Consider the following 22,282-nt stretch of genomic DNA (forward strand, 5'->3'; position numbering starts at 1 on the left):
CTCCAGCATCTGCAGTTCCTACTATCTCTGAAATGATCTGAGGACCTGGGTTCAGATCCCAACATGACAGATGGTGGAATTTGAATTAAATCTAAAAAAAAGTCTTCTATGACAACCTGCAAACCATTGTCAATTGTCAGGAAAAAACTCTCTGTTTCACTTAGTCCTTTAGGGAAGGAAACTACCATCCTTGTCTGGTCTGGCCTACATGTGTTTCCAGAACCACAGCAATGTAATTAACTCTCAAATTAGGGATGGGCAATAAGTGCAGGCCTAACCTGTGACGCCCACATCCCATGAATGAATTTTAAAAAGGGCGAAGTTGTTATGTAGCTATAGCAGAACACGTTATGACATCTGTATCATGCTGAATTGGGCAGATGCTTGTTTGAATGATAAGCCTAAATGATCAGGATAGTGGTGGGCACACTGCTGTAGATACTACCATCATTAAGCAAGCGTCCTGGCACCACTAGGTTATCAGCAAGACATATTTCTAAACCCTTGTCCTTGGAATGGATTTGCAGCAAGTGGCCTACATCCTCCTCTCCAACCCTTTGATGAAAGGTTCTGAAGGGACTCGATCATGTCAACCTTGGCCACCACTGTCAACTTATCCAGAACAGAAGAACTAAAGGACACTGAGGCCCGAGAGTGAAGGGAGGGTTACATTCAAAAAGTAACCTGAGGAAATAAGTGAGTGAGTGATCAGACACTGGGAACAACTATTTCAGCAAATAACATTTTGGAATACAGGTGTTTGAGTAGTTTAAGAGATGATTTATGGTAAGGCAGCAAAGATCTGGTGACTTTGAATTTGTGGTTCCTAACACTCTTCCCCACTGAACAATTCCTCACCTCATTCCTGTGGCTGTAGTGAATTCGTTGTTGAAGAGAGATTGCCATATTAATCAGGAACTCTAATGTTGGGACTAAAGACTTACAATTAATAGAAAAAGAATTGGATAGTCTCTGACTTCTGTTATTATTCAGTGACTCCTAAATTTTGAATTTTTCTAAAAGTATTTGTCAATCTCATATAATAACTGTGCACTGCTCTTCCTATTTGCTGTTGCTTTGTGCACATAATGCAGGTTAACTTTACCTCTTATAGATTTACATAAATTATACAACACAGAAACAGATCATTCAGACCAACCAGCCCATGGTAACATTTATTTTCCATTCAACCGTCCTCTGATCTATCCTCACCTAAAGCTTATCAGCTGACCTCCTATTGCCTTCTCTCTCATACACTTAGCTTTCACTTAAATACATTTGTACTATTTTGCTCAACTATTCCTTGTGGCCACACATCCATTCATCACACAAATTTCGTGGTGAAGAACCTTCTTCTGAATTTTCCATTGGTCTTCTTAGAGACCATTTTATATTTATGGCCTGCAGTTCTGCTCACTCTGGAAGCGATTACCATGTGTCTACAATATCAAAAATTGTCGTCACCTTAAAGACCTCTATTAGATCAGCCAATTCTTTCCAAGGAGGAAGCGGCCCAGTCTGTCCATCCTTTCTGCTGTATTTCTGAACTTATCATTTTAAATCTCATTTGAGCCTCTCCACTGCCTCTTTGTCTGTTCTACTTTAATCACCAGGACTGCGTACAGAATTAAAAGCATGGCCTGTCCAAGGTTTGATAAAGATTTCTAAACTTTTCAACCCTATACCTATAGAACTCAACCTGAGTGTTTGGTTTAGCTTCTTCATGACCATTTAAAGTTGTGTTACTTTCTCTACCATCAACCTTTCCCTTTGATATTAATTAATTAATTAGTATTAACTTCTTCTTGTTTCTTCGTAGAATGTATTTTTCTTGGATTCTATGCAATACCATTTGGAATTTTTCCTGTTGATCGCCAATATTGTTAACCATTTTATTTTCTACAGTTCAATTCTCACAGAATTGACCTTTCTCTAACCTATTACTCTGATTCAGATTGACTTATCAGGAAAGTCTGGACAGGTTTGGCCTGTACCCTGTAGAGTTTAGACTAGAGTCAGAAGTGACATATAAGATCATGAGGGGGCTTGACCGCATGAACGTGGAAAGAGTGTTTCTAGAACTAGGGATCATAGTTTAAAACTAAGGGGTCACCCGTTTAAAACAGAGATAAGGGGAAAAAAAGTTATCAGAGGGTTGAGAATCTTTGCAATTCCAATCCTCAAAAGACAATGCTTGCAGAATCTTTAAATATATTTGAGACAGGGATTGATAAATTCTTTATCACCAAGGGGCTGAAAGATTATCAGGGATACACAGGAATATAGAGTTGAGGTTAAAATCAAAGCTATGAACTTATTGAATGGTGGAGCCGGCTCAAAGGGCTGAGTGGCCTATTCTTGTTCCTACATGCATGTTCATAAGTTTGTATCCATTGATATACTTAAACAATTTTCAATTATTCAGTGAAGTGTGGTCACTAATTTGTTTTCTTTGTTCATTCATGGGGGGAGGGCTTCGCTGGCCAGGCAGCATTTATTGTCCATCCCTAATTACCCAGAGGGCAGTTCAGAGTCAACCACATTGCTGTGGGTCTGGAGTCACATGTAGGCCAGACCAGGTAAGGATGACAGATTCCTTCCCTTAAGGACATTAGTGAACCAGATGGGTTTTTTCAACAATCAACAGTGGGTTCACGGTCATCATTAGACTCTTAATTTCAGATATTTTGTTGATTTCAAATTCCACCATCTGCCGTAGCAGGATTCGAACCCAGGTCCCCAGAATGTTTTTATGTCTCTGGATTAACAGCCCAGTGATAATACCACTGGGCCATTGCTTCCCCTTATATTGCCAAAATATCCCCCTACTTCCACTTCTAGTTATTTATACTTGTTCATTATTTGACCCAACAACATATAAAACACCTTTAAAAATGTAAAACACCCCGGGGCACTATAAAGCAAAGTATGACACAAAATTAAATGATGAAATGTTAAGGCAGAAAAATTAAGGCACAAAATGTTAAGGCAGAAACCAAAAGTTTAGTAAACAAGATAGGTTTTACGAAATAAGAGACAACAAGGTGCAGGGCTGGATGAACACAGCAGGCCAAGCAGCATCATAGGAGCAGAGAGGCTGATGTTTCGGGCCTAGACCCTTCATCAGAAAAGGGGGAGGGGAAGGGGGTTCTGAAATAAATAAAGAACATGAGGTAGAGACGGAAAGATATGGGGAGAGAATTCAAGCGATTAGTTTCGAAGGCATCTAAAAACCCAGCCACTAGTAGTAAATCTTCCTTTATTGAGCTTCTTACAGACTAGATTAGGTAAGATCCTGTAGGCATGTAGGAACTCAATTCCCTTATTCTCATATTCCTACCTTTTCAGGCCAATTAATTTTGGGATAGTTAAAATATGCCCTGGTTATTATTCTTGATGTGGAGGTGCCAGTGTTGCACTGGGATGGGCGAAGTCAGAAATCACACAACACCAGGGTATAGTCCAACAGGTTTATTTGAAATCACAAGCTTTCAGAGCACTACTGTGTCGTCAGGTGCAATGAGAGAGGGCACGCAGACACAAAGTTTATAGGCAGAGAGATCAAAGGATCGTACAACTGGTGTGAGTGAAGTGAACAAACATAAAGTGGCTGATGGAGAACTCTGTTAGAAAGGAGATGCAAGTTTCAGTTGATTTGTATGTGTGTGTGTGTCTGTGTCTGTGTGTGTGAGTGTGTGTGGGAGAGAGAGAGAAAGGTCATGCTGTCAAGACAGGTCATAAAGGAAGATTTCACAGATACAGAACAGTGGGGTGATGTCACCTGTAGTGCGGCATGAACCCACGATCATGGTTGAGGCCGTCTTCATGGGTATAGAACTTGGCTAGCAGTCTCTGCTCTTCGATTCTGCATTGTTGTGTATCTCAAAATCTGCCTTGGAGGACGCTTACCCGAAGGTCAGAGGCCCTTGACCACCGAAATGTTCCCCAACTTGCAGGGAACATTCCTGTCTGGCAATTGTTCCGCAGTGTCCATTCATCCATTTTCATAGCGTCAGCATGGCCTTGCCAATATGCCATGCCTTGGGGCATCCCTGTCATAGTCTGCAGTGTATGAGATAGACAACACATACGCAAACACACACACACATATATAAATTTTTGGGGTGAATCATTTCATCCAAGATGTTTGTTTATTTGCAGATACATTCTATTTTGTTCAAAAAAACACACATTTTGTGTCACAGTCATTTGTGTGGCATTTCATAAATTCCTGACTTTGGAATAAAACCAGCCTGATTCCAGGTTACAACTCAGAGACAGATTCTGAACGAGGCCTCACACCTACGCTTCACTGTCTGACCTGAGATGTCGCCTTTTGTATCTCTACCTGACTGAAGTTAGGAAAGTTAGGCAAACATTGATAAAACCTTAAATTATCTCAGAGCAGTGACTAGAAACAGATCCTGGAATTTGCATCTTAGTCAATCAAAACTTGTGTCTCCTTTTTAACATAGTTTTCCATCAGCCATTTTATGTTAGTTCACTGTACTCACACCAGTTGTAAGATCCTTTGATCTCTTTGCCTATAAACTCTGTGTCTGTGTGCCTCTCTTACTGCTTCTGACAAAGGTGGGGGGGTGGGAGGGAATCCAAAAGCTTGTGATTTCAAATAAACCTTTTGGACTATAACCTGGTATCTTATGATTTATGGTTTTTTACTGCTTATTTCTTTAATTTTATGATATGTATTTTTTTTTAAACTATATATTAGATCATGCATAATGTTCTACATTTCTTCCTTGACCTCCCACATTGCAGTTAGTTTGGCTGTAGATCAATGTCAACAGTAATATGGGTTGAACAGTTGCTGGTTCCTCAGAGTGGTGCAGACACACACTGCATCAACAACTGTTGCACACAACTCTGGCAGCTCCTCTCTGTGACAGCCACGGAATGTTTTAACGCTCTGGGTATGGGAGAGTCACATTATTCAGGTGCCAAATGCCAGTGAAAAGTAATTGCTGGCAATTTTACCGGGAGACTTCTGGCACAGGACAGATGAGGGCAGTGGACTCACATAGAGCAATTTGGTGAAATGATCCTTTTTTAATACCGTGCAGCCTCCTTTGTATCCATTCTTAAACAATCGTAAAATGCTTAAGATTTGCATAGTCTCTTGGGTCTGAGGATTTAGTACTGGATAATACAGTATACCCATCCTTGTGTGGGGCCATTGGAAAGGGGTGTATGGAATTGTCTTCTTGTCACAGAAATTAACAGAAAATTGGAGAGGGACTCACACATATTCTTGTTAGAAATATCAAACAATCAAAAACTTTTATAGTACGTTTTCTATGTCACCATGGTACCAGAATAGACCAGACTCTCCCTCTTGCTGTGTTATACTGTCAAGTTTGTTTGCTATCAATAGGATTTCCTCATCTCTCTTATAATCTGTTTTCTCCAGGGACTATTTCTGCAGGCCGTGAAGATAAGCTACACAGTTGGCCACAGTCTGTCTCTCCTGTTCCTCAGTGTGGCACTGATCATTCTGTGTTTCTTCAGGTAATCGTTACACTAAAATTACAACACACCATATACAATTGGAGAATGTTAGAGGACAGAAACAGACTGCCTCTGTTTATTTCCTGACAAGAACAATCACATGCACCTTCCCACTCATACCTTTCACATTCCACCTTATCGAACCCCACTCTTCATCCCATATCTTATACGCATTAATATCCTACTTAGTCTAATCACGCTCTCCTCACTGTCCTATAGCCTTTAATATTCCACCTCACCTCTTGGAAGGTCTGCTTGTTCAGTCACAATCTATTATAGAAAGAGAGACGGGCTAATCCCCAGTCACCTTCAGTTTGGAAACTGTTAACTATCTGAAAAGTAGATTGATAAGAATAAATGAAGAAAAATAAAGAAATATTGGCTTGGACAGAATGGGTCAAGAGGGTAATCTATTTGGAAAGTGCAACGTGGAGCTAGTTTGTTTGACTCCACTGGTCAATGTTGGTGTTTATTTTCCTCTTGTGTCCCCATTTTCCATTCTACCTCCTTTTCCTGAAAATCAGTAACCAAGCTCATTCTTAAAAGTTGACATGGTCACACTACTCTGGCAGAGCAAGTCAAGCTTTCTCAACCCGTGATGCAAAAACTACCCTCCTCCCTACCCATAAAAACTTATACATTTAATATGGCTCCAGTCTGCCAGTACTCTGCCCGTGCCAAAATATTGAGAATCCCAGGCCAGATTTTTGAGGGAGATGTGGAAAGATTAAGTCTGGAAACCGGCTTATCAGATCCACCTCCTGTGAAACGGTTTGTGCCCACCAATGCTCTGTGCCAAGGAGGTGGGGACTAAATGAAATCGTTAACCCAGCTTTACACATAACTGTCGAGCCTTCAAATCCCCATCTGTCATCCTGTGCAACCAGTTACCCCCTCCATCAAATGTCTTCATAACCTCCACGCCATCTCCGTGCCTCCTCATATCTCTGTGTCCCTCCATCTCCCCTCATATTTCCCCACAACCCTAACCCTAACCCTAAACCATACTGCCCAAATCCTTTTTATAATCTCCATGAAATCTATGGATAACCATTCATAGAATCATAGAATTGTACAGCATGAAATACTCCCTTCAGTCCAACTCATCCAGGCTGACCAGATAGCATAAATTCAGTTCCATTTGCCAGCATTTGGCCCATATCCTTCTAAACATTTCCTATTCATATACCATCCAGATGCCTTTTAAATATTGTAATTGCATTAGCCAACACCACTTCCTCTGGCAGCTCTTTCCATACACGCACCACCCTCTGTGTGAAAAAATTGCCCCTTTGTTGCCTTTCAGCTCTTTCCCTTCTCACCTTAAACCTTTGCCCTCTAGTTTTGGACTCTGTTACCCTGGGGAAAAGACCTTGGCTATTCACTCTATCCATGCCACTCATGATTTTATAGACCTCTATAAAGTCACCGATCAGCCTCCAACACTCCAAGGAATATAGTCCCAAGCTATTCAGCCACTCCCTAGAGCTCAAACCCTCTAATCCCAGCAACATCTTTGTAAATATTTTCTGAACTCTTTCAAGTTTAACAACATCTTTGCTATAGCAGGAAGACCAGAACTGAATACAGTATTCCAAAAGTGGTCTAACCAATGTCCTGTACAGCAGCAACATGACCTCCCAACTCCTATACTCAATGCACTGATCAATAAAGGCAAGCATACCAAATGCTGTCTTCACTATCCTGTCTACCTGGGCCTCCACTTTTAGTGAGTAACCAATAATGGCAGACCTCAGGATGTCTTTGAAATTGACATTCTTTTTTTAAAAAAAAACTTATGATGATCTAATAGAGTTGTCAATCAAACACAAACTCCTTGAATTGGGTCCTGCCCACTATTTTAAAAGCCAGTGTGATTTGGTGAAAATCCAGGCCTAAATCAAAGGTTATCATTCTCCCACCATGTGAACGTTAAACATGGAGGAACCAAAAGTTCAGAGAGACCTCATCAAGTTCATTAATATTTCAGTTGTCACTGGATAGAAGAGTGAAGATGATGATTTAATTATGCGATGAAGAAATGTTGTTTTATGTATTTCAGTTAGTTGGGTTAAGGCTGAACTGAACTGCATCTTCCACCTGCCACTACCCTGAGAATAAAGTTGCCTTGACGTGAGACTTATTTGTCACTAGCACATAATCATGACATAGCGACGTGAAAGTTCATATTTTAGTTGCAGTGGCTGCCCATTTCAAATTCGAATCTCAGCCATACACTGATAGTTGCAGAAACTAATTTGCAAGTGGATGTTAGTAAACAGGACAGCAAAGGTGAGAAATGAGGATTGGAATCAGGTTAGTATTAGCTCCTACTGGAAGCATATTTGCTAGAATGCAGGGGAAGTAAAAAGAGCCTTTTCCATTTTGTAACCCACATGTCCTCCAGAATCATTGCTGATGTGATGTGGGGGAATATGATCACCAACTTGTGCACAGCAAACTCCCACAAACATTACTGACAAAATAATTCAGCACATACAAAGAATGCTGGAAAAACTCAACAAACTATGGCAACATCTGTGCAGAGGAAAACAGAGTTGATGTTACGAGTCTGGTATGACTTTTCTGAAAGTGGTACAGGTGATTGAGAGTGGCATGTGGGAACCCTGCTGCCTTCCAGTGTCTATTGTATATGGATCTGGAAATATTAATTCTCACTGAACACTATAAGCACACCCACTGTGATAATGTCATTAGGACCATTGAGGCAAGTAACTAAGGAGCTTGAAGGAGTCAGACCAAGGCGAGATCCCCCCAACAGTCTCTGTCGGAATATAAAGCATTTCTTTGTCACATGTAAATAGTTGCAGAAATGCAATAAGCAATGGTTTGTTTTCTATGAGAGAACTTTCCTAGTTAGACCTGAGGGGTCTATCCACCTCCACACTAGAACACGTGGCCCTTTGAGGTGCAGTTATCTAGATTTTATTGGTGGCAGTGTAGAGAACAAAGAATAAAGAACAATACAGCACAGGAACAGACCCTTCGGCCCTCCAAGCCTGCGCTGACACATTTTGCCCTTCCATGCTAAAACAGTCTTCACTTACAGGATCCGTATCCCTCTATTCCCTTCCTATTCCTGTATTCATCCAGACGCCTCTTAAATGCTGCTATTGTGTCCACTTCCACCACCTCCTCTGGCAGTGCGTTCCAGGCACTCACCATCCTTTGTGTGAAGAACATGCCTCGCACATCTTTTTAAACTGCCCCCCTCACACCTTGAACCTTGTGTCCCCTAGTAATTGATTCCCCCACCATGGAAAAAAGCCTCATATTTTCCACTCTATCCATGCCATTGACAATCTTATTAACTTCTATCAGGTCACCCCTCAACCTCCTGCATTCCAGTGAAAACAACCCCCATCTATCCAACTTTTCTTCATCGCTAAAATCCCCCATACCAGGCAACCATCCTGGTAAACCTTTTCTGTACCCAATTCAAAGTTTCCACATCCCTCTGGTAGTGTCGTGACCAGAACTGTATGCAATATTCCAAGTGCGGCCTAACTAAAGTTCTATAAAGCTGCAGCATAACTTGCCTGTCCTTATACTCAATACCCCTTCCAATGAAGGCAAGCATGCCATAAGTCTTTTTTACTATCTTATCTATCTGCGCTCCACTTTCAGTGATCTGTGGACCTATACACCCAGATCTCTCTGCATATCCATACACTTAAGGGTTCTGCCATTCACTGTATAATTTCCCTGTCTACTTGACCTTCCAAAATGCACCAACTCACATTTGTCCGGATTAAACTCCATCTGCCATCTTTCTGTCTATGCCTCCAACTGATCTATATCCTTCTGTATCTTCTGACAATCCTCATCACTATCCGCAACTCTGCCAATCTTTGCATTGTCCGCAAACTTACTAATCAGACCACCTGCATTTTTCTCCAAATCATTTTATGTTGACCACAAACACCAGAGCTTCCAGCACTGATTCCTGTGGAACACCATTAGTGATAACCCTCCAGTCTTAAAAGCATCCTTCTACCGTTACCCTCTGTCTCCTATGACTAAGCCAGTTCTGTAACCATCTTGCCAGCACACCCCCGATACCATGCAACTTCACCTTTTGTACCAATCTGCCATAAGGGACCCTGTCAAAGACTTTACTGAAGTCTGTGTAGGCAACATCAATCACTTTTCCCTCATCAATCATCTTCATCACCTCCTCAAAAAATTCAATCAAGTTAATGAGGCACAACCTCCCCTAAACAAAACCCTGCTGTCAACCGCTAATAAGTACATTTGCTTTTAAATGTGTATAGATCTTATCCCTGAGAATCTTTTCCAATAATTTCCCTACCACTGGCATGAGACTCACAGGTCTGTAATTTCCAGGATTATCCCTGCTACCCTTCTTAAACAATGGGGCAACATTGGCTATTCTCCAGTCCTCTGGGACCTCACCTGTGGCCTAAAAGGATACGAAGATATCTGTCAATGGTCCAGCAATTTGTTCTCTTGCCTCCCTCAATATTCTGGGATAGGTCCCATCAGGACCTGGTGACTTATCTACCCTGATACTTCTTAAAATGGACAATACCTCTTCCTTTTTAATAGCAACTTGGCTTAGAAATTGGACACTCCCTTCCCTGAGATCATCCTCCACCAATTCCTTCTCTTTGGTGAATATCGACACAAAGTATTCGTTTAGGACATTATTCATTCACCTACCTCTTCTGGCTCCACACATACATTCCCTCTTTTGTCTTTGAGTGGGCCAACCCTTTCCCTGGCTACTGTCTTGATTTTTATATATGTGTAAAAAAAGCCTTAGGATTCTCCTTCTCCTATTTGCTAATGACTTTTCATGACCCATTTTAACCCTTGTAATTCCTTGTTTAAGTTCTTTCCTACTTTCCTTATATGCTTCAAGGGCTTCATCAGTTCCCATCCTCCTAGACGTTATGTATGCTTCCTTTATCTTTCTGACCATGGTCATAACATCCCTGGCCATCCATGGTTCATGTAACTTGCCATTCTCGCAGAAACATGCTGCTTCTGAACTCTTATCAACTACCATTTGAAATACTCCCACATGCCCAATGTTGATTTACCCAGACTAGGTCTGAAATGGGAACCTGCCACCATTTGAGGCTCTTAACTGGATAGTTGATGTGCACTTAAGGGTCGCATCCCACTGGATCTCTTAGTAACCTTGCAGCAGGTAGTGGGCTTGAGAAGCAAAACAAGCAAAACCTGTCTGTTTGTTTGAAGGCTCTGGGCAAGGCACCTCGTTTAAAGGCATTCAGCGCCTGGTTGAAGGAACCAGTTCCAAGATGGGGATGAATCCATGGAGAGCCATCCTCCTGCTATCACTTCCTCCACTGGTCCCAGTGTGACTTCCTTCCATCACCATCACTACTGCCACCTGTCCCCCTTCTTGATTGAGACAACAATGAGTGGTAGTACAAGCAGCAGCCATTGCCATCTCCCCCTAGTGGCACTACTGAGGACATAAACACAGCTGATCTCTGATTGGTCATTAGCTCTCAGCAGGTGTGACTTCTGGCCAACCTCGCCCACCCAGCTCCTTGATTCCCCAGAGGAAGGCTTGCTGCTGTCCAGTTGAGCGCCTGAGTGATGAACATGATGTGATGGAACTTCTTAAGAATCAATGCGGTGTCTCACTGACTCTCCACCTGGTAACCAAGACCACAGTTGTCTCCATAAGATTCTGCCCACAGATGCCAGCATTCGCGAGTCTTTTATTGTTAAAGCAACAGAAGTTTTGTTGCTATAGAAACAGTAGACACAGAGATAATCAAGATTTACTTTTTGTGAACAAGTTCCTCAGCTTATATTGTGAAGCTATTGGGAGCCATTTCTCTGCAGTAGGAAATATATAGAGATTAAAGTTAAATTTGTACAGTGAATATAAATGAAACTATTAATCTATATTAAAGCTTATTCTATCCAGCAGCTACACATACATCACTCATATTTTGATAGAAAGCATATTTATTGTTACCATCCACTGATGTGATAAATGTGTCAGGTTTAATGAGGATAATTTAAACCTTTAATGTGATGTAAATTGTCACAATCTTGAACCTGGTCATTGGTGAAAGCCCAAGAGTTCTGTCAAATATGTCACTGACTTCTCTGAGAATCTTGTTTCCATTTGTTTAATTTAATTTTGGGATATGGACATCAGTGACAAGGACAGAATTCATTACCTAATCCTAACAGCTAAATGGAAATATGGAATTTGGTCTTCCCACCGTCTAGGTTTGAGTTATACAGATAGGGTGGATAGGCTGGGACTTTTCTCATTGGAGTGTAGGAGATTGAGGGGTGACCTTATAGAGGTTTATAAAATCATGAGGGGCATGGATGAGGTGAATAGCAAGGGTCTTGTCGCCAGGATGGTGGAGTTCAAAACCAAGGGGCATATTTTTAAGGTGAGAGGAGAAAGATTTAAAAAGGATTTAAAAAGAGATCTGGGTGTTCAGGTCCATTGTACCCTGAAGTGGCAATGCAGGTCGATAGAGTGGTCAAGAAGGCATACGGCATGCTTTCATTCATCGGTCGGGTTATTGAATACAAGAGTTGGCAGGTCATCTTACAGTTGTATAGGACTTTGGTTTGATCACATTTGGAATACTGCGTACAGTTATGGTCGCCACATTACCAAAAGGATGTGGATGCTTTGGAGAGGGTGCAGAGGAGGTTCACCAGGATGTTGCCTGGTATGGAGGGTGCTAACTATGAAGAGAGGTTGAGTAGATTAGGATTATTTACATTAGAAAGACAGAGGTTGAGGGGGCACCTGATTGAGGTCTACAAAATCACGAGAGGTACAGACAGGGTGGATAGCAAGAAGCTTTTTCCCAGAGTCGGGGACTCAATTACTAGGGGTCACGATTTCAAGGTGAATGGGGAAAAGTTTAAGCGAGATATGCGTGGAAAGTTCTTTACGCAGAGGGTGGTGGGTGCCTGGAATGCGTTGCCAGTGGAGGTGGTCGAGGCGGGCACGATAGCGTCATTTAAGATGTATCTAGACAGATACATGAATGGGCAGGGAGCAGAGGGATACAGATCCTTGGAAAATAGGTGACAGGTTTAGATAGAGGATCTGGATCGGCACAGGCTTGGAGGGCCAAAGGGCCTGTTCCTGTGCTGTAATTTTCTTTGTTCTTTGTTCTTTTGAGATGACGAGCAATTATTTTACACAGAAAGTGGTTCATGTATGGAATGAACTGCCAGTGGAAATGGCACATGCAGGTACATTTACAACTTTTAACAGACATTAGAATAAGTTCATGAGTAGGAAAGGTTTGGAGGGATATGGGCCAAATGCAGACAAGTGGAACTAGTTTGCTTTTGGAACATGGTTGGCATGGACTGGTTGGACCGAAGGGTCTGTTTATGCTGTATGACTATGTTGAGGTTTGGGTGAATGAAAAATTGTAAAACTGAAATTGATAGCTTTTGGATATTAAGCACAATGGATCTGAGGTGGGTAGATGGAATTAAAATACAGCCATGATCTGTTTGATTGCAAAAGAAGCTCAAGGATTTGAAAGACTGATGAATAGTTAGGCTATAGAATGCGGAAATCAGGTCAAGCTCTGTAAGGGTGACATTTCTTCTTAATCCTGAACAATATACATTTTGCAATAATTTTATAGCTTCATATTCTGACTTCAGCTTTTTAAATTTTGTGGTTTGTCTTTCAAAATCAATTTCACTGGAATTTGTACTCATGTACCCTGGATTAACTAGTCTCAAAGTACAGTTGCTATTACAGTGAGGCACCCTGTCAGGATTCGTACATTTGCCCCTCCACATTTGAACCCAACTAAATGTAGCAATGTAAGCAGTGAGGATGGTTGTGAATAATCAGAATTGACAGGCTGTGTTGCAGGTTTATGTGAGTATTTTGCAGAGAGCACGGCTTAACTCAATTTTAACCAGTAACTCAATTGAAGTATAACACAAAAGGAGCTAATGAGGATTTGTGAAAATTACTCACAACTGTACGTATCAGGGAATGAACAAGGTGTAGGTAACAATGGTTGGTGATTGCCAATCATTGTGCACACAGCAATTTCCTTCACCTTCTGAAATGCCCCCTCAAAATCCATTAGCACAAAAGAGTTTCCCATAGTGGTGTATAACTCACTCAGTGTCATCAGTGTGGTGTAGTAGCTAACTTGTGCATAGCAAAGTATCACAAAGAGCAATGTGATAATGGCCTGAAAAGTGCTCTCTCAGTACTGCCCTGAACTGTCAAGACTCTTGGGGAGGATTTTAAATCTACAACTTGCTCCTTCAGAGTTAAGAGTGTTACATTCAGCCATGGCTAAGGCCATCATGTTCACACAAGGGTTAGCAACAACTGCAGATGATAACACAGTGTGGAGCTGGAGGAACACAGCAGGCCAGGCAGCATCAGAGGAGCAGGAAAGCTGATGTTTGAAAGTTGAAAGTCGGGACCCTTCTTTAGAAATGAGGGGGGGAAGGGAGCTGGGAAGTAAATAGAGAGAGGAGGGGTGGGGCTGGGGAAGGTAGACGGGAGGGGTGATAGGTGAATGCAGGTAGGCAGTGGTGGGGATTGGTCAGTGAGGTGGGAGACAAGATAGACAGATTGTGTGAGGTCAAGGAGGCGGGGATGGGAGGGAGGCTTGGACATGGGATGAGGCTGGGGTGGGGAGATTTTAAAACTGGTAAAATCCACATTTAGGCCATTGGGCTGTAGGCTCCCAAGGCGGAATATGAGGTGCTGCTCCTCCAGTTTCCGGGTGTTATCATTGTGACACTGGAGAAGGCCTCATCCCATGTTCAACCCTTCCTCTCATCTCCACCTCCTTGACCTGACACAACCTATCCATCTTCTCTCCCACCTCACTGACCAATCCCCACCACTGCCTACCTGCACTCACCGATCACCTTCCCCAGCCCCACCCCTCCTCTCTGTATGTATTTCTGAGCTGCCTTCCCCCTCCCCCATTTCTGAAGAAGGATCCCAACCTGAAAAGTCAACTTTTCTGCTCCTCTGATACTGCCTGGCCTGCTGTGTTCCTCTAGCTCCACACTTTGTTGTGTATGTTCGCATAAGGTACCTACATGAAACTCTAAACAGGTGATACAGATTTAGCTTAAACTATGTACAACTCTCCCACTCATTGCTCCCTGCATAAGACAGGGGACTGTAGGCCACAACATCTGCTCATCCACACTCAGCCACATTACATCTATGTGCTTCTATCACACAGATATAAATGGTTTCAAACTAAACTTCTGAATGCCTGATAAGAAGTTGCCCAAGTATTTTCACTTGCAATGGTGAAGTTACAACAGGAATCTTTGAAGCGACATCACAGCCCAGGCAACAGAAGGGCAGCATGTACAATAGAACATTACCTCCTAGGTCTCTGCAGCTTGTCGTTGAATCATATGAACTGTTCAATTTCCGAAAGGATGATGTGAGCCATGTATTTCCCTTGAGCAGTATGTTTCCCATAATCTAATATGATGTGCATTTTGCCAATTTAAATTGTATTGTTTACACTGTTAGATCCTCTTTGCAATAATTTGTGAACTAAGTATTTCTTACATATTTTCATGTCATATCCCATCTTCATATAAGAATGACTGAGTTGGCATCTGGATTTTCATTCATCTATCATTGTGAGTACTGGCTTTCTCATTGATATGTTTAACACATGAAGCTTAACTGCGTTGTCAATATATTTCATTCATCTCCAAATTAGGATTTGGTTTCAGAAAATTCATTCACTTGTATTGCGCTGATTTTTTATTGATTTTTGTTTTATATTTGCAAAGGAAAGATGTATCTTGGCCACAGGGGTAATTTAAAACAAAATTTCTCACTCTGTTAACAATCTCTTGAATTGAGTAGTTCTCAAAGCATTTCCAAGGGCAGTCTGAAGCTTTAATTTTCTATGGAGCTGCTCTTTGATATGGAACATTCTTCATAATTGGCATCACTGGAGCAAGAGGGAAGGAAACTTTATTCAAGAGTCTGTATGCTGATAATTAAATTGACTTTGTTCTTGTTTTCCCAACAGGGAAAAACAGTGACAAAATTATTATTTGCTTGCTGTTGAAGGGAATTTTAAATAAAACTCATCACATGCACTCTCCTTCACTTTAGCATTTGAGATTGAAGTGAGTCACCATTATTAATACAAAATGATATTCTTCCCTTCACTTGGTGTTTCATTAAAGTCATCAAATGTCTTCAAGATGTCCACTCTGATCCATCTGTAATTAACTGCAACTTGACCCTCGTGACAATGTACTGTCAATATCTACAGTAAAGGTGGCATTCCAACTGAAGCAAAAAGTGTTTGTTGCAATCTTCTGAAAATAAATGCTGATATAGAACATAGAACAGTACAGCACAGTACAGACCCTTCGGCCCACAATGTTTGTGCCAAACTTCTACCCCAATCCTAAGGTCTATCTAACCTCCACCCCTACCTTATGCTATCATCCATATGCCTATCTAATAGCTGCTTAAATGCCCCTAATGAGGCCGACTCCACTACCCTCTCCAGCAATGCATTCCACACCCCGACCACTCTCTGAGTAAAGAACCTACCTCTGACATCTCCCCTATATCTACCTCCACTCACTTTAAAACTATGCCCCCTCGTAATAGCTACCTCCAACCTAGGAAAAAGTCTCTGGCTGTCCACTCTATCTATACCTCTGATCATTTTGTACACCTCTATCAAGTCACCTCTCATCCTTCATCGTTCTAAAGAGAAAAGCCCTAGCTCTCTCAATCTTTTCTCGTAAGACCTTCCCTTCATTCCAGGCAACATCCTGATAAATCTCCTCTGCACCTTTTCCAATGCTTCCACATCTTTCCTGTAATGAGGTGACCAGAACTGGACACAATACTCCGGCTGTGGCCGAACCAGGCTTTTGTATAGCTGGAGCATAACTTCACGGCTCTTGAACTCAATCCCTCTATTAATAAAAGCTAACACACCATACGCCTTCTTAACAACTCTATCCACCTGGGTGGCAGCTTTCAGGGAACTGTGGACATGAACCCCAAGATCCTTCTCCTCCACTCTGCAACGAAACTTTCCATTAACCCTGTATTCTGCTTTCAAGTTTTTCCTTCCAAAATGAATCACCTCACATTCAGAACATTGAGACCCTTCAGAAGCATTTCTCCCTGTGACTCCTGAAACACACACTCGCAGCAATGCGCAGGCATCTCCTGGCACTACGATCAAGCCTACCCCAGCTCAGAGCCTCCCTCTCCCAGACCTGCAAAGGACCTCTCCTGTTTTTTATTCTTCGTAGGATCCACAACCTGAACTCACAATTCTACTCCCCTCCTCTCACCTCAAGCCCCACCCCCATCTCCTACCTACTAACCTCATCCCGCCCCCTTGACCTGTCCGTCCTCCCTACCTCCCCACCTACACTCACCTTTATTGGCTCCATCCCCGCCTCTTTGACCGGTCTCTCTCCTCTCCACCTATCTTCTCCTCTATCCATCTTCTATCTGCCTCCCCCTCTCTCCCTATTTATTTCAGAACCCCCTTCCCCTCCCCCATTTCTGAAGCAGGGTCTAGGCCCGAAACATCAGCCTTCCTGCTCCTATGATGCTGCTTGGCCTGCTGTGTTCATCCAGCTCTACACCTTGTCACCTCACACTTTTCAGGGTTAAACTCCATCTGCCACTTCTCAGCCCAAATCTGCATCCTATCAATGTCCCTTTGTAACCTAGAACAGCCCTCTGCACTATCCACAACTCGACCCACCTTCTTATCGTCCGCGAACTTACTAATCCACCCTTCCACTCCTTCATCCAAATCATTTACAAAAATCACAAATAGAAGAGGACCCAGGACAGATCCTTGTGGTACACCACTCGTAACTGAGCACAATGTTGAATATTTTCCGTCCACTACCACCCTTTGGATTCAGAATTGGCTGACCCTTAGAAGACAATCTGCCACATTTCCCCCTATCCCATGCCTCCTTACCTTCTGAATGAGCCTACCATGGGGAACCTTATCAAACACCTTACTTAAATCCATGTATACCACATCCACTGCTCTACCTTCATCCACGTGTTTGGTCACCTCTTCAAAGAATTCGATAAGGTTTGTGAGGCATGATCTACCCCTCACAAATCCATGCTGACTATCACGAATCAAACTGTGCCTTTCCAAGTGATCATAAATCCTATCTCTCAGAGCCCTTTCCAATAATTTGCCCACCATTGACGTAAGACTAACTGGTCTGTAATTTCCAGGGTTATCCTTATTCCCTTTTTTGAACAAGGGAATGACGTTTGCCTCCCTCCAATCTTCTGGCACTATACCTGTGGACAGTGAGGACAAAAAGATCATCGCCAAAGGTCCTGCGATCTCTTCCGTCGCTTCCCATAGAATCCTTGGATAAATCCCATCAGGCCCGGGGGACTTTTCTATCTTCAACTTCCTCAAAATTCCTAGCACATCTTCCTTACTAACAGTGACCTCCTCTAGCCTACCAGCCTGTTTCACACTGTCCTCCTCTACAACTAGGTCCCTCTCAGTTGTGAATACCGAAGAAAAGTATTCATTAAGGACTTCTCCTATCTCTTTAGGCTCCGTGCACAAATTCCAAAAATTATTGGGAGTGGGGGGAGACAGTGTAAGTTTTAACATCCTCCAACAAATAGGAGAATGGGGTGTTAGTCAAAATGGTAACAAGATGAAACTTAACCCTAAGCTGCCAACAATGCATCAAATTCTGACTTAACTTTGGCAGATTTTGCAATTTCCAAATAACCCACTGTAGAACAGCAGGTCAATTGTTATAATTTGTTTGAGAAGCTGGGTACCTCATGTTCTAACAGCTATTTAAGTTCAATGGCTGTGGGCTGCATTTCACAATAAACCTAACAGCTAAAGAAAGTGAAGACTTGTGAGTTCCAGCAACTAAAGGTTTTTCGACGTATCTTCTGGGGCAGCAGGATCTTCTCCTTAACCCCTATTGCCAACCTATCACCTATGCCTCTTCACTCTAATGCAATCTCTTTCCCTGAAAATTCCCTCTTCAATTCCTCCCTTCCCCCTCCAACCTCCTTTACCCACAACTCCCATCCCCCAGAACTACTCTCCACAATCACCTCACTTGTCCATAACCTCTCTCTCCCATGACCTCTTCCTCAGCCCCGACCCCGTGACATCTTCCCACTTGCAAACCCTCTAGCCTCCCCATGCCCCAGACCTTCTTTTCTTCTTTGTCAAACCCTGTAAATTCTCAGGGTCAATTTACGAATGTTTCCTGAGCCAGGAAGATTGGAAGGTGGGATCAAAGGAAATGGATCTGATGGGATTGAAGGATATGTTGGGACTGAGGGTTATGGTAGAGAGGCAGAATTGAGGGATATGGTGGGATTGAGAGATATGGTGGGATTTTTAAAAATTTATTTACTCATCTGTGAAATGTGGGCATTGCTGGCTGGGCCAGCATTTATTGCCCATGCCTAGTTGCCCTTGAGAAGGTGGTAGTGAGCTGCCTTCTTGAACCACTGCAGTTCACCTGCTGTGGGTTGAGCCACAATGCTAATAGGGAGAGCATTAAGGGATACTGTGGGAAAGTTCACTTCAGAGAGTTGGTGGGAAAGTTTGGTTTATAGGAATATAGAGAGATTAGATTAGAAGATGAAAAACAGATTGGAGGCTTCTCAACTTAAGGCATTTTATTTATTTATAACACTTCTTTAACTTAACACTTCTTTAACTGTCTTTGACACAGAAAGCTCCACTGCACCAGGAACTATATCCACATGAACCTGTTTGTTTCCTTCATTATGAGAGCCATTGCTGTGTTTGTTAAGGATGTGGTGCTGTTTGGCACTGACTTGGACCAGTGCACCCTATCTACGGTAAGTGAAACTTTGTGGGGATCCCTAAAGAAAGTTCACAGTGAGTTCAGAGTTCAGGCACTCTGAAGTCTCTGCAGGGATCCCAGTAATCATCAATCTATGTAATCCATCTCAGCATGGACTTTATATTTAAACAATGAATCAGGGTCAGGTTCATCTTTAGTTCCTAATTATGGCACCATAACACTCAAGGGGGTGAACTCTCACATTCTACCCCCAAGGCAGGTAGCTGGTGATAGTGGATCAGTCCCAGGTTATGTACAGCCCAATTGATATATTTTGCTCACAAGGATGAACAATCTTCATGGTGAATTGAAATGGGGGTTGGTTCCATTTCCATCTGAAACATTAGTATTAATCTCAGTACGTGCCTTTTTGAACTAGATCAGATGGAAAACTGAAGCTGTATCTCTGACCTTCTCCTAGTTCTTTGTGCCCCAGGATAGCCAACAAGCTACTAATCAAACCTGCTACACCTGCTTCTTGTGGGACCCCAGTTCTTATGGCACAGAGGTAGTGTCTTTACCTTTGAGCGAAGAAGTCCTTGGTTCAAGCCCTATCCTACTCCAGGGCTGTGTCCTAACATCTCTGAGCAAGTGTTTAAAAAAAATCTGAAGAACTCAGTATAAATATTTAAAAGGAAACTTCATTTTCCAGGAGGCAGTCACACCTGGTAGATTAACTAATGTTAATTCGATCAGCTGGCAGGGAAAGCAGTGTGTGACTGCGAGTGAGGCAGGTAGAGGGACCCTGCAGACAGGAACACAGGAGCCGCAGCCCTTGACATTGTCCCACAGGTATGAGGCACTTGCTCCCTGCGTGGATGAGGAACAGGGCTGCAGGAAGGATGAGTCAACTGACCATGGCACCATGGCCCAGGAGGCCATTCAAGAGGGGGAAACAAAAAGACCGATTGTAGTTGTAGGGGATTCCATCATCAGGGGGATAGACAGTATCCTTTGCGAGCAGGATAGAGAGTCCCGCATGGTGTGTTGCCTGCCTGTTGCCAGGGTGCAAGACATCTCTGACCGGCTTGAGAGGATACTAGAGAGGGAGGGGGAGGATCCAGTTGTTGTGGTCCACGTAGGTACCAACAACATAGGCAGGACTAGGAAAAAAGACCTGTTTCGGGATTATGAAAAGCTAGGAACAAAATTAAAAAACAGGTCTTCAAGGGTCATAATCTCTGGATTGCTGCCCGAGCTATGTGCAAATTGGCATAGGGAGGCGACGATCAGGGAAGTAAACACATGGCTAAAAGAGTGGTGTGGGAAAGAGGGTTCCCTTTTCATGGGGCACTGGCATCAGTTCTGGGACAGGAGGGATCTATACCGCTGGGATGGACTCCACCTGAACAGGGCCGGATCCAGTGTTCTGGCGAAAAGGGTAAATAGAGTGGTTAAGAGGACTTTAAACTAGTAAGTAGGGGGGAAGGGAGAAGTGAGTGTAGAGGAAGAATAACAATTAATGTAAGGCAAAGCAGCAGGTGACGAGGAAGCTTCAACTCCATTGAAAATTAGGAAAAAAGTTAAAGGGAAGGAGAACTCAAGAGCTGTTAGTAATGGAGGTAATAGGACCCAAAAAGAAGGTGCAAAAACTGGCATAAGGGCACTTTATCTGAATGCTCGGAGCATTCGAAACAAGGTGGATGAGTTGACGGTGCAAATCATGGCAAATGGGTATGATTTAGTGGCCATTACAGAGACATGGTTACAGGATGGTCATGACTGGGAGTTAAATATCCAGGGGTATCAAACTGTTTGGAAGGACTGACAGGAAGGTAAGGGAGGTGGTGTTGCTCTGATTTTTAAGGATGATATCAGGGTGGTAGTGAGAGATGATATAGGTTCGACTGAACAAAACGTTGAATCCATTTGGGTGGAAATTAGGAATAGCAGGGAGAAGTAGTCACTGATAGGTGTGGTCTATAGGCCACCAAATAATGACATCATGGTGGGGCGGGCAATAAACATAGAAATAGCTAATGCATGTAAAAATGGTACAGCAATTATCATGGGGGATTTTAATCTACATATCGATTGGTCAAACCAGGTCGGTCATGGCAGCCTTGAGGAGGGGTTCATAGAATGCATCCGCGATAATTTCCTTGAACAATATGTAATGGAACCTACGAGGGAGCAAGCTATCCTAGATCTAGTCCTGTGTAATGAGACAGGAATAATTAATGATCTCACAGTTAGCGATCCTCTCGGAAGGAGCGATCACAGTATGGTTAAATTTAAAATGCAGATGGAGCGTGAGAAAGTTAAATCCAGTACCTATGTCCTGTGCTTAAAGGAGACTATGAAGGAAAGAGGGAGGAGTTAGCTAAGGTAGAATGGGAGCAAAAACTTTATGGTGGGCCAATTGAGGAACAGTCGAGGACTTTCAAAACGATTTTTCACAGAGTTCAGCAGGAGTATATTCCAGTGATAAGGAAGAACTGTAGGAAAAGAGAGAGCCAGCCATGGATGTCTAAGGAAATAAAGGAAAGTATCAGATTGAAAAAACACACATACAAAAAAGCAAACAGTAGTGGGAAACTAGTAGACTGGGAAATCTTTAAAGGCCAATAGAAAGCCACAAAAAAGTTATAAAGAAAAGTGAGATAGACTATGAGAGTAAACAAGCTCAGAATATAAAAACAGGCAGCAAAAGTTTCTATAAATATGTAAATCGTAAAAGAGTGGCGAAGGTAAACATTGGTCCTTTAGGGGATGAGAAGGCCAATTTAATAACTGGGAATGAGGAAATAGCCGAGACATTAAACAGTTATTTAGTGGAAGACACAAGTAACATGCCTAAAACTAATGGCAAGAAGGTTATAGCAGGTGAGGACCTAGAAACTAT

At 42.5% G+C, this 22,282-nt stretch overlaps 1 protein-coding gene across 1 annotated transcript in view; it reads left to right on the plus strand.

Annotated features, from left to right (window-relative positions):
- LOC109920136 (vasoactive intestinal polypeptide receptor-like) overlaps positions 1 to 22,282 on the plus strand; it is a 133,865-nt gene that overhangs the window by 84,457 nt on the left and 27,126 nt on the right. The window contains exons 5-6 of the mRNA XM_048614386.1: positions 5,429 to 5,526; positions 19,303 to 19,432. Of these exons, the coding sequence (XP_048470343.1) occupies positions 5,429 to 5,526; positions 19,303 to 19,432 (228 nt within the window). The remainder of the gene's footprint in view (positions 1 to 5,428; positions 5,527 to 19,302; positions 19,433 to 22,282) is intronic.

Source organism: Rhincodon typus, chromosome 30 (genome assembly GCF_021869965.1).
Source record: "Rhincodon typus isolate 14 chromosome 30, sRhiTyp1.1, whole genome shotgun sequence".
NCBI classification, from domain to species: domain Eukaryota; kingdom Metazoa; phylum Chordata; class Chondrichthyes; order Orectolobiformes; family Rhincodontidae; genus Rhincodon; species Rhincodon typus.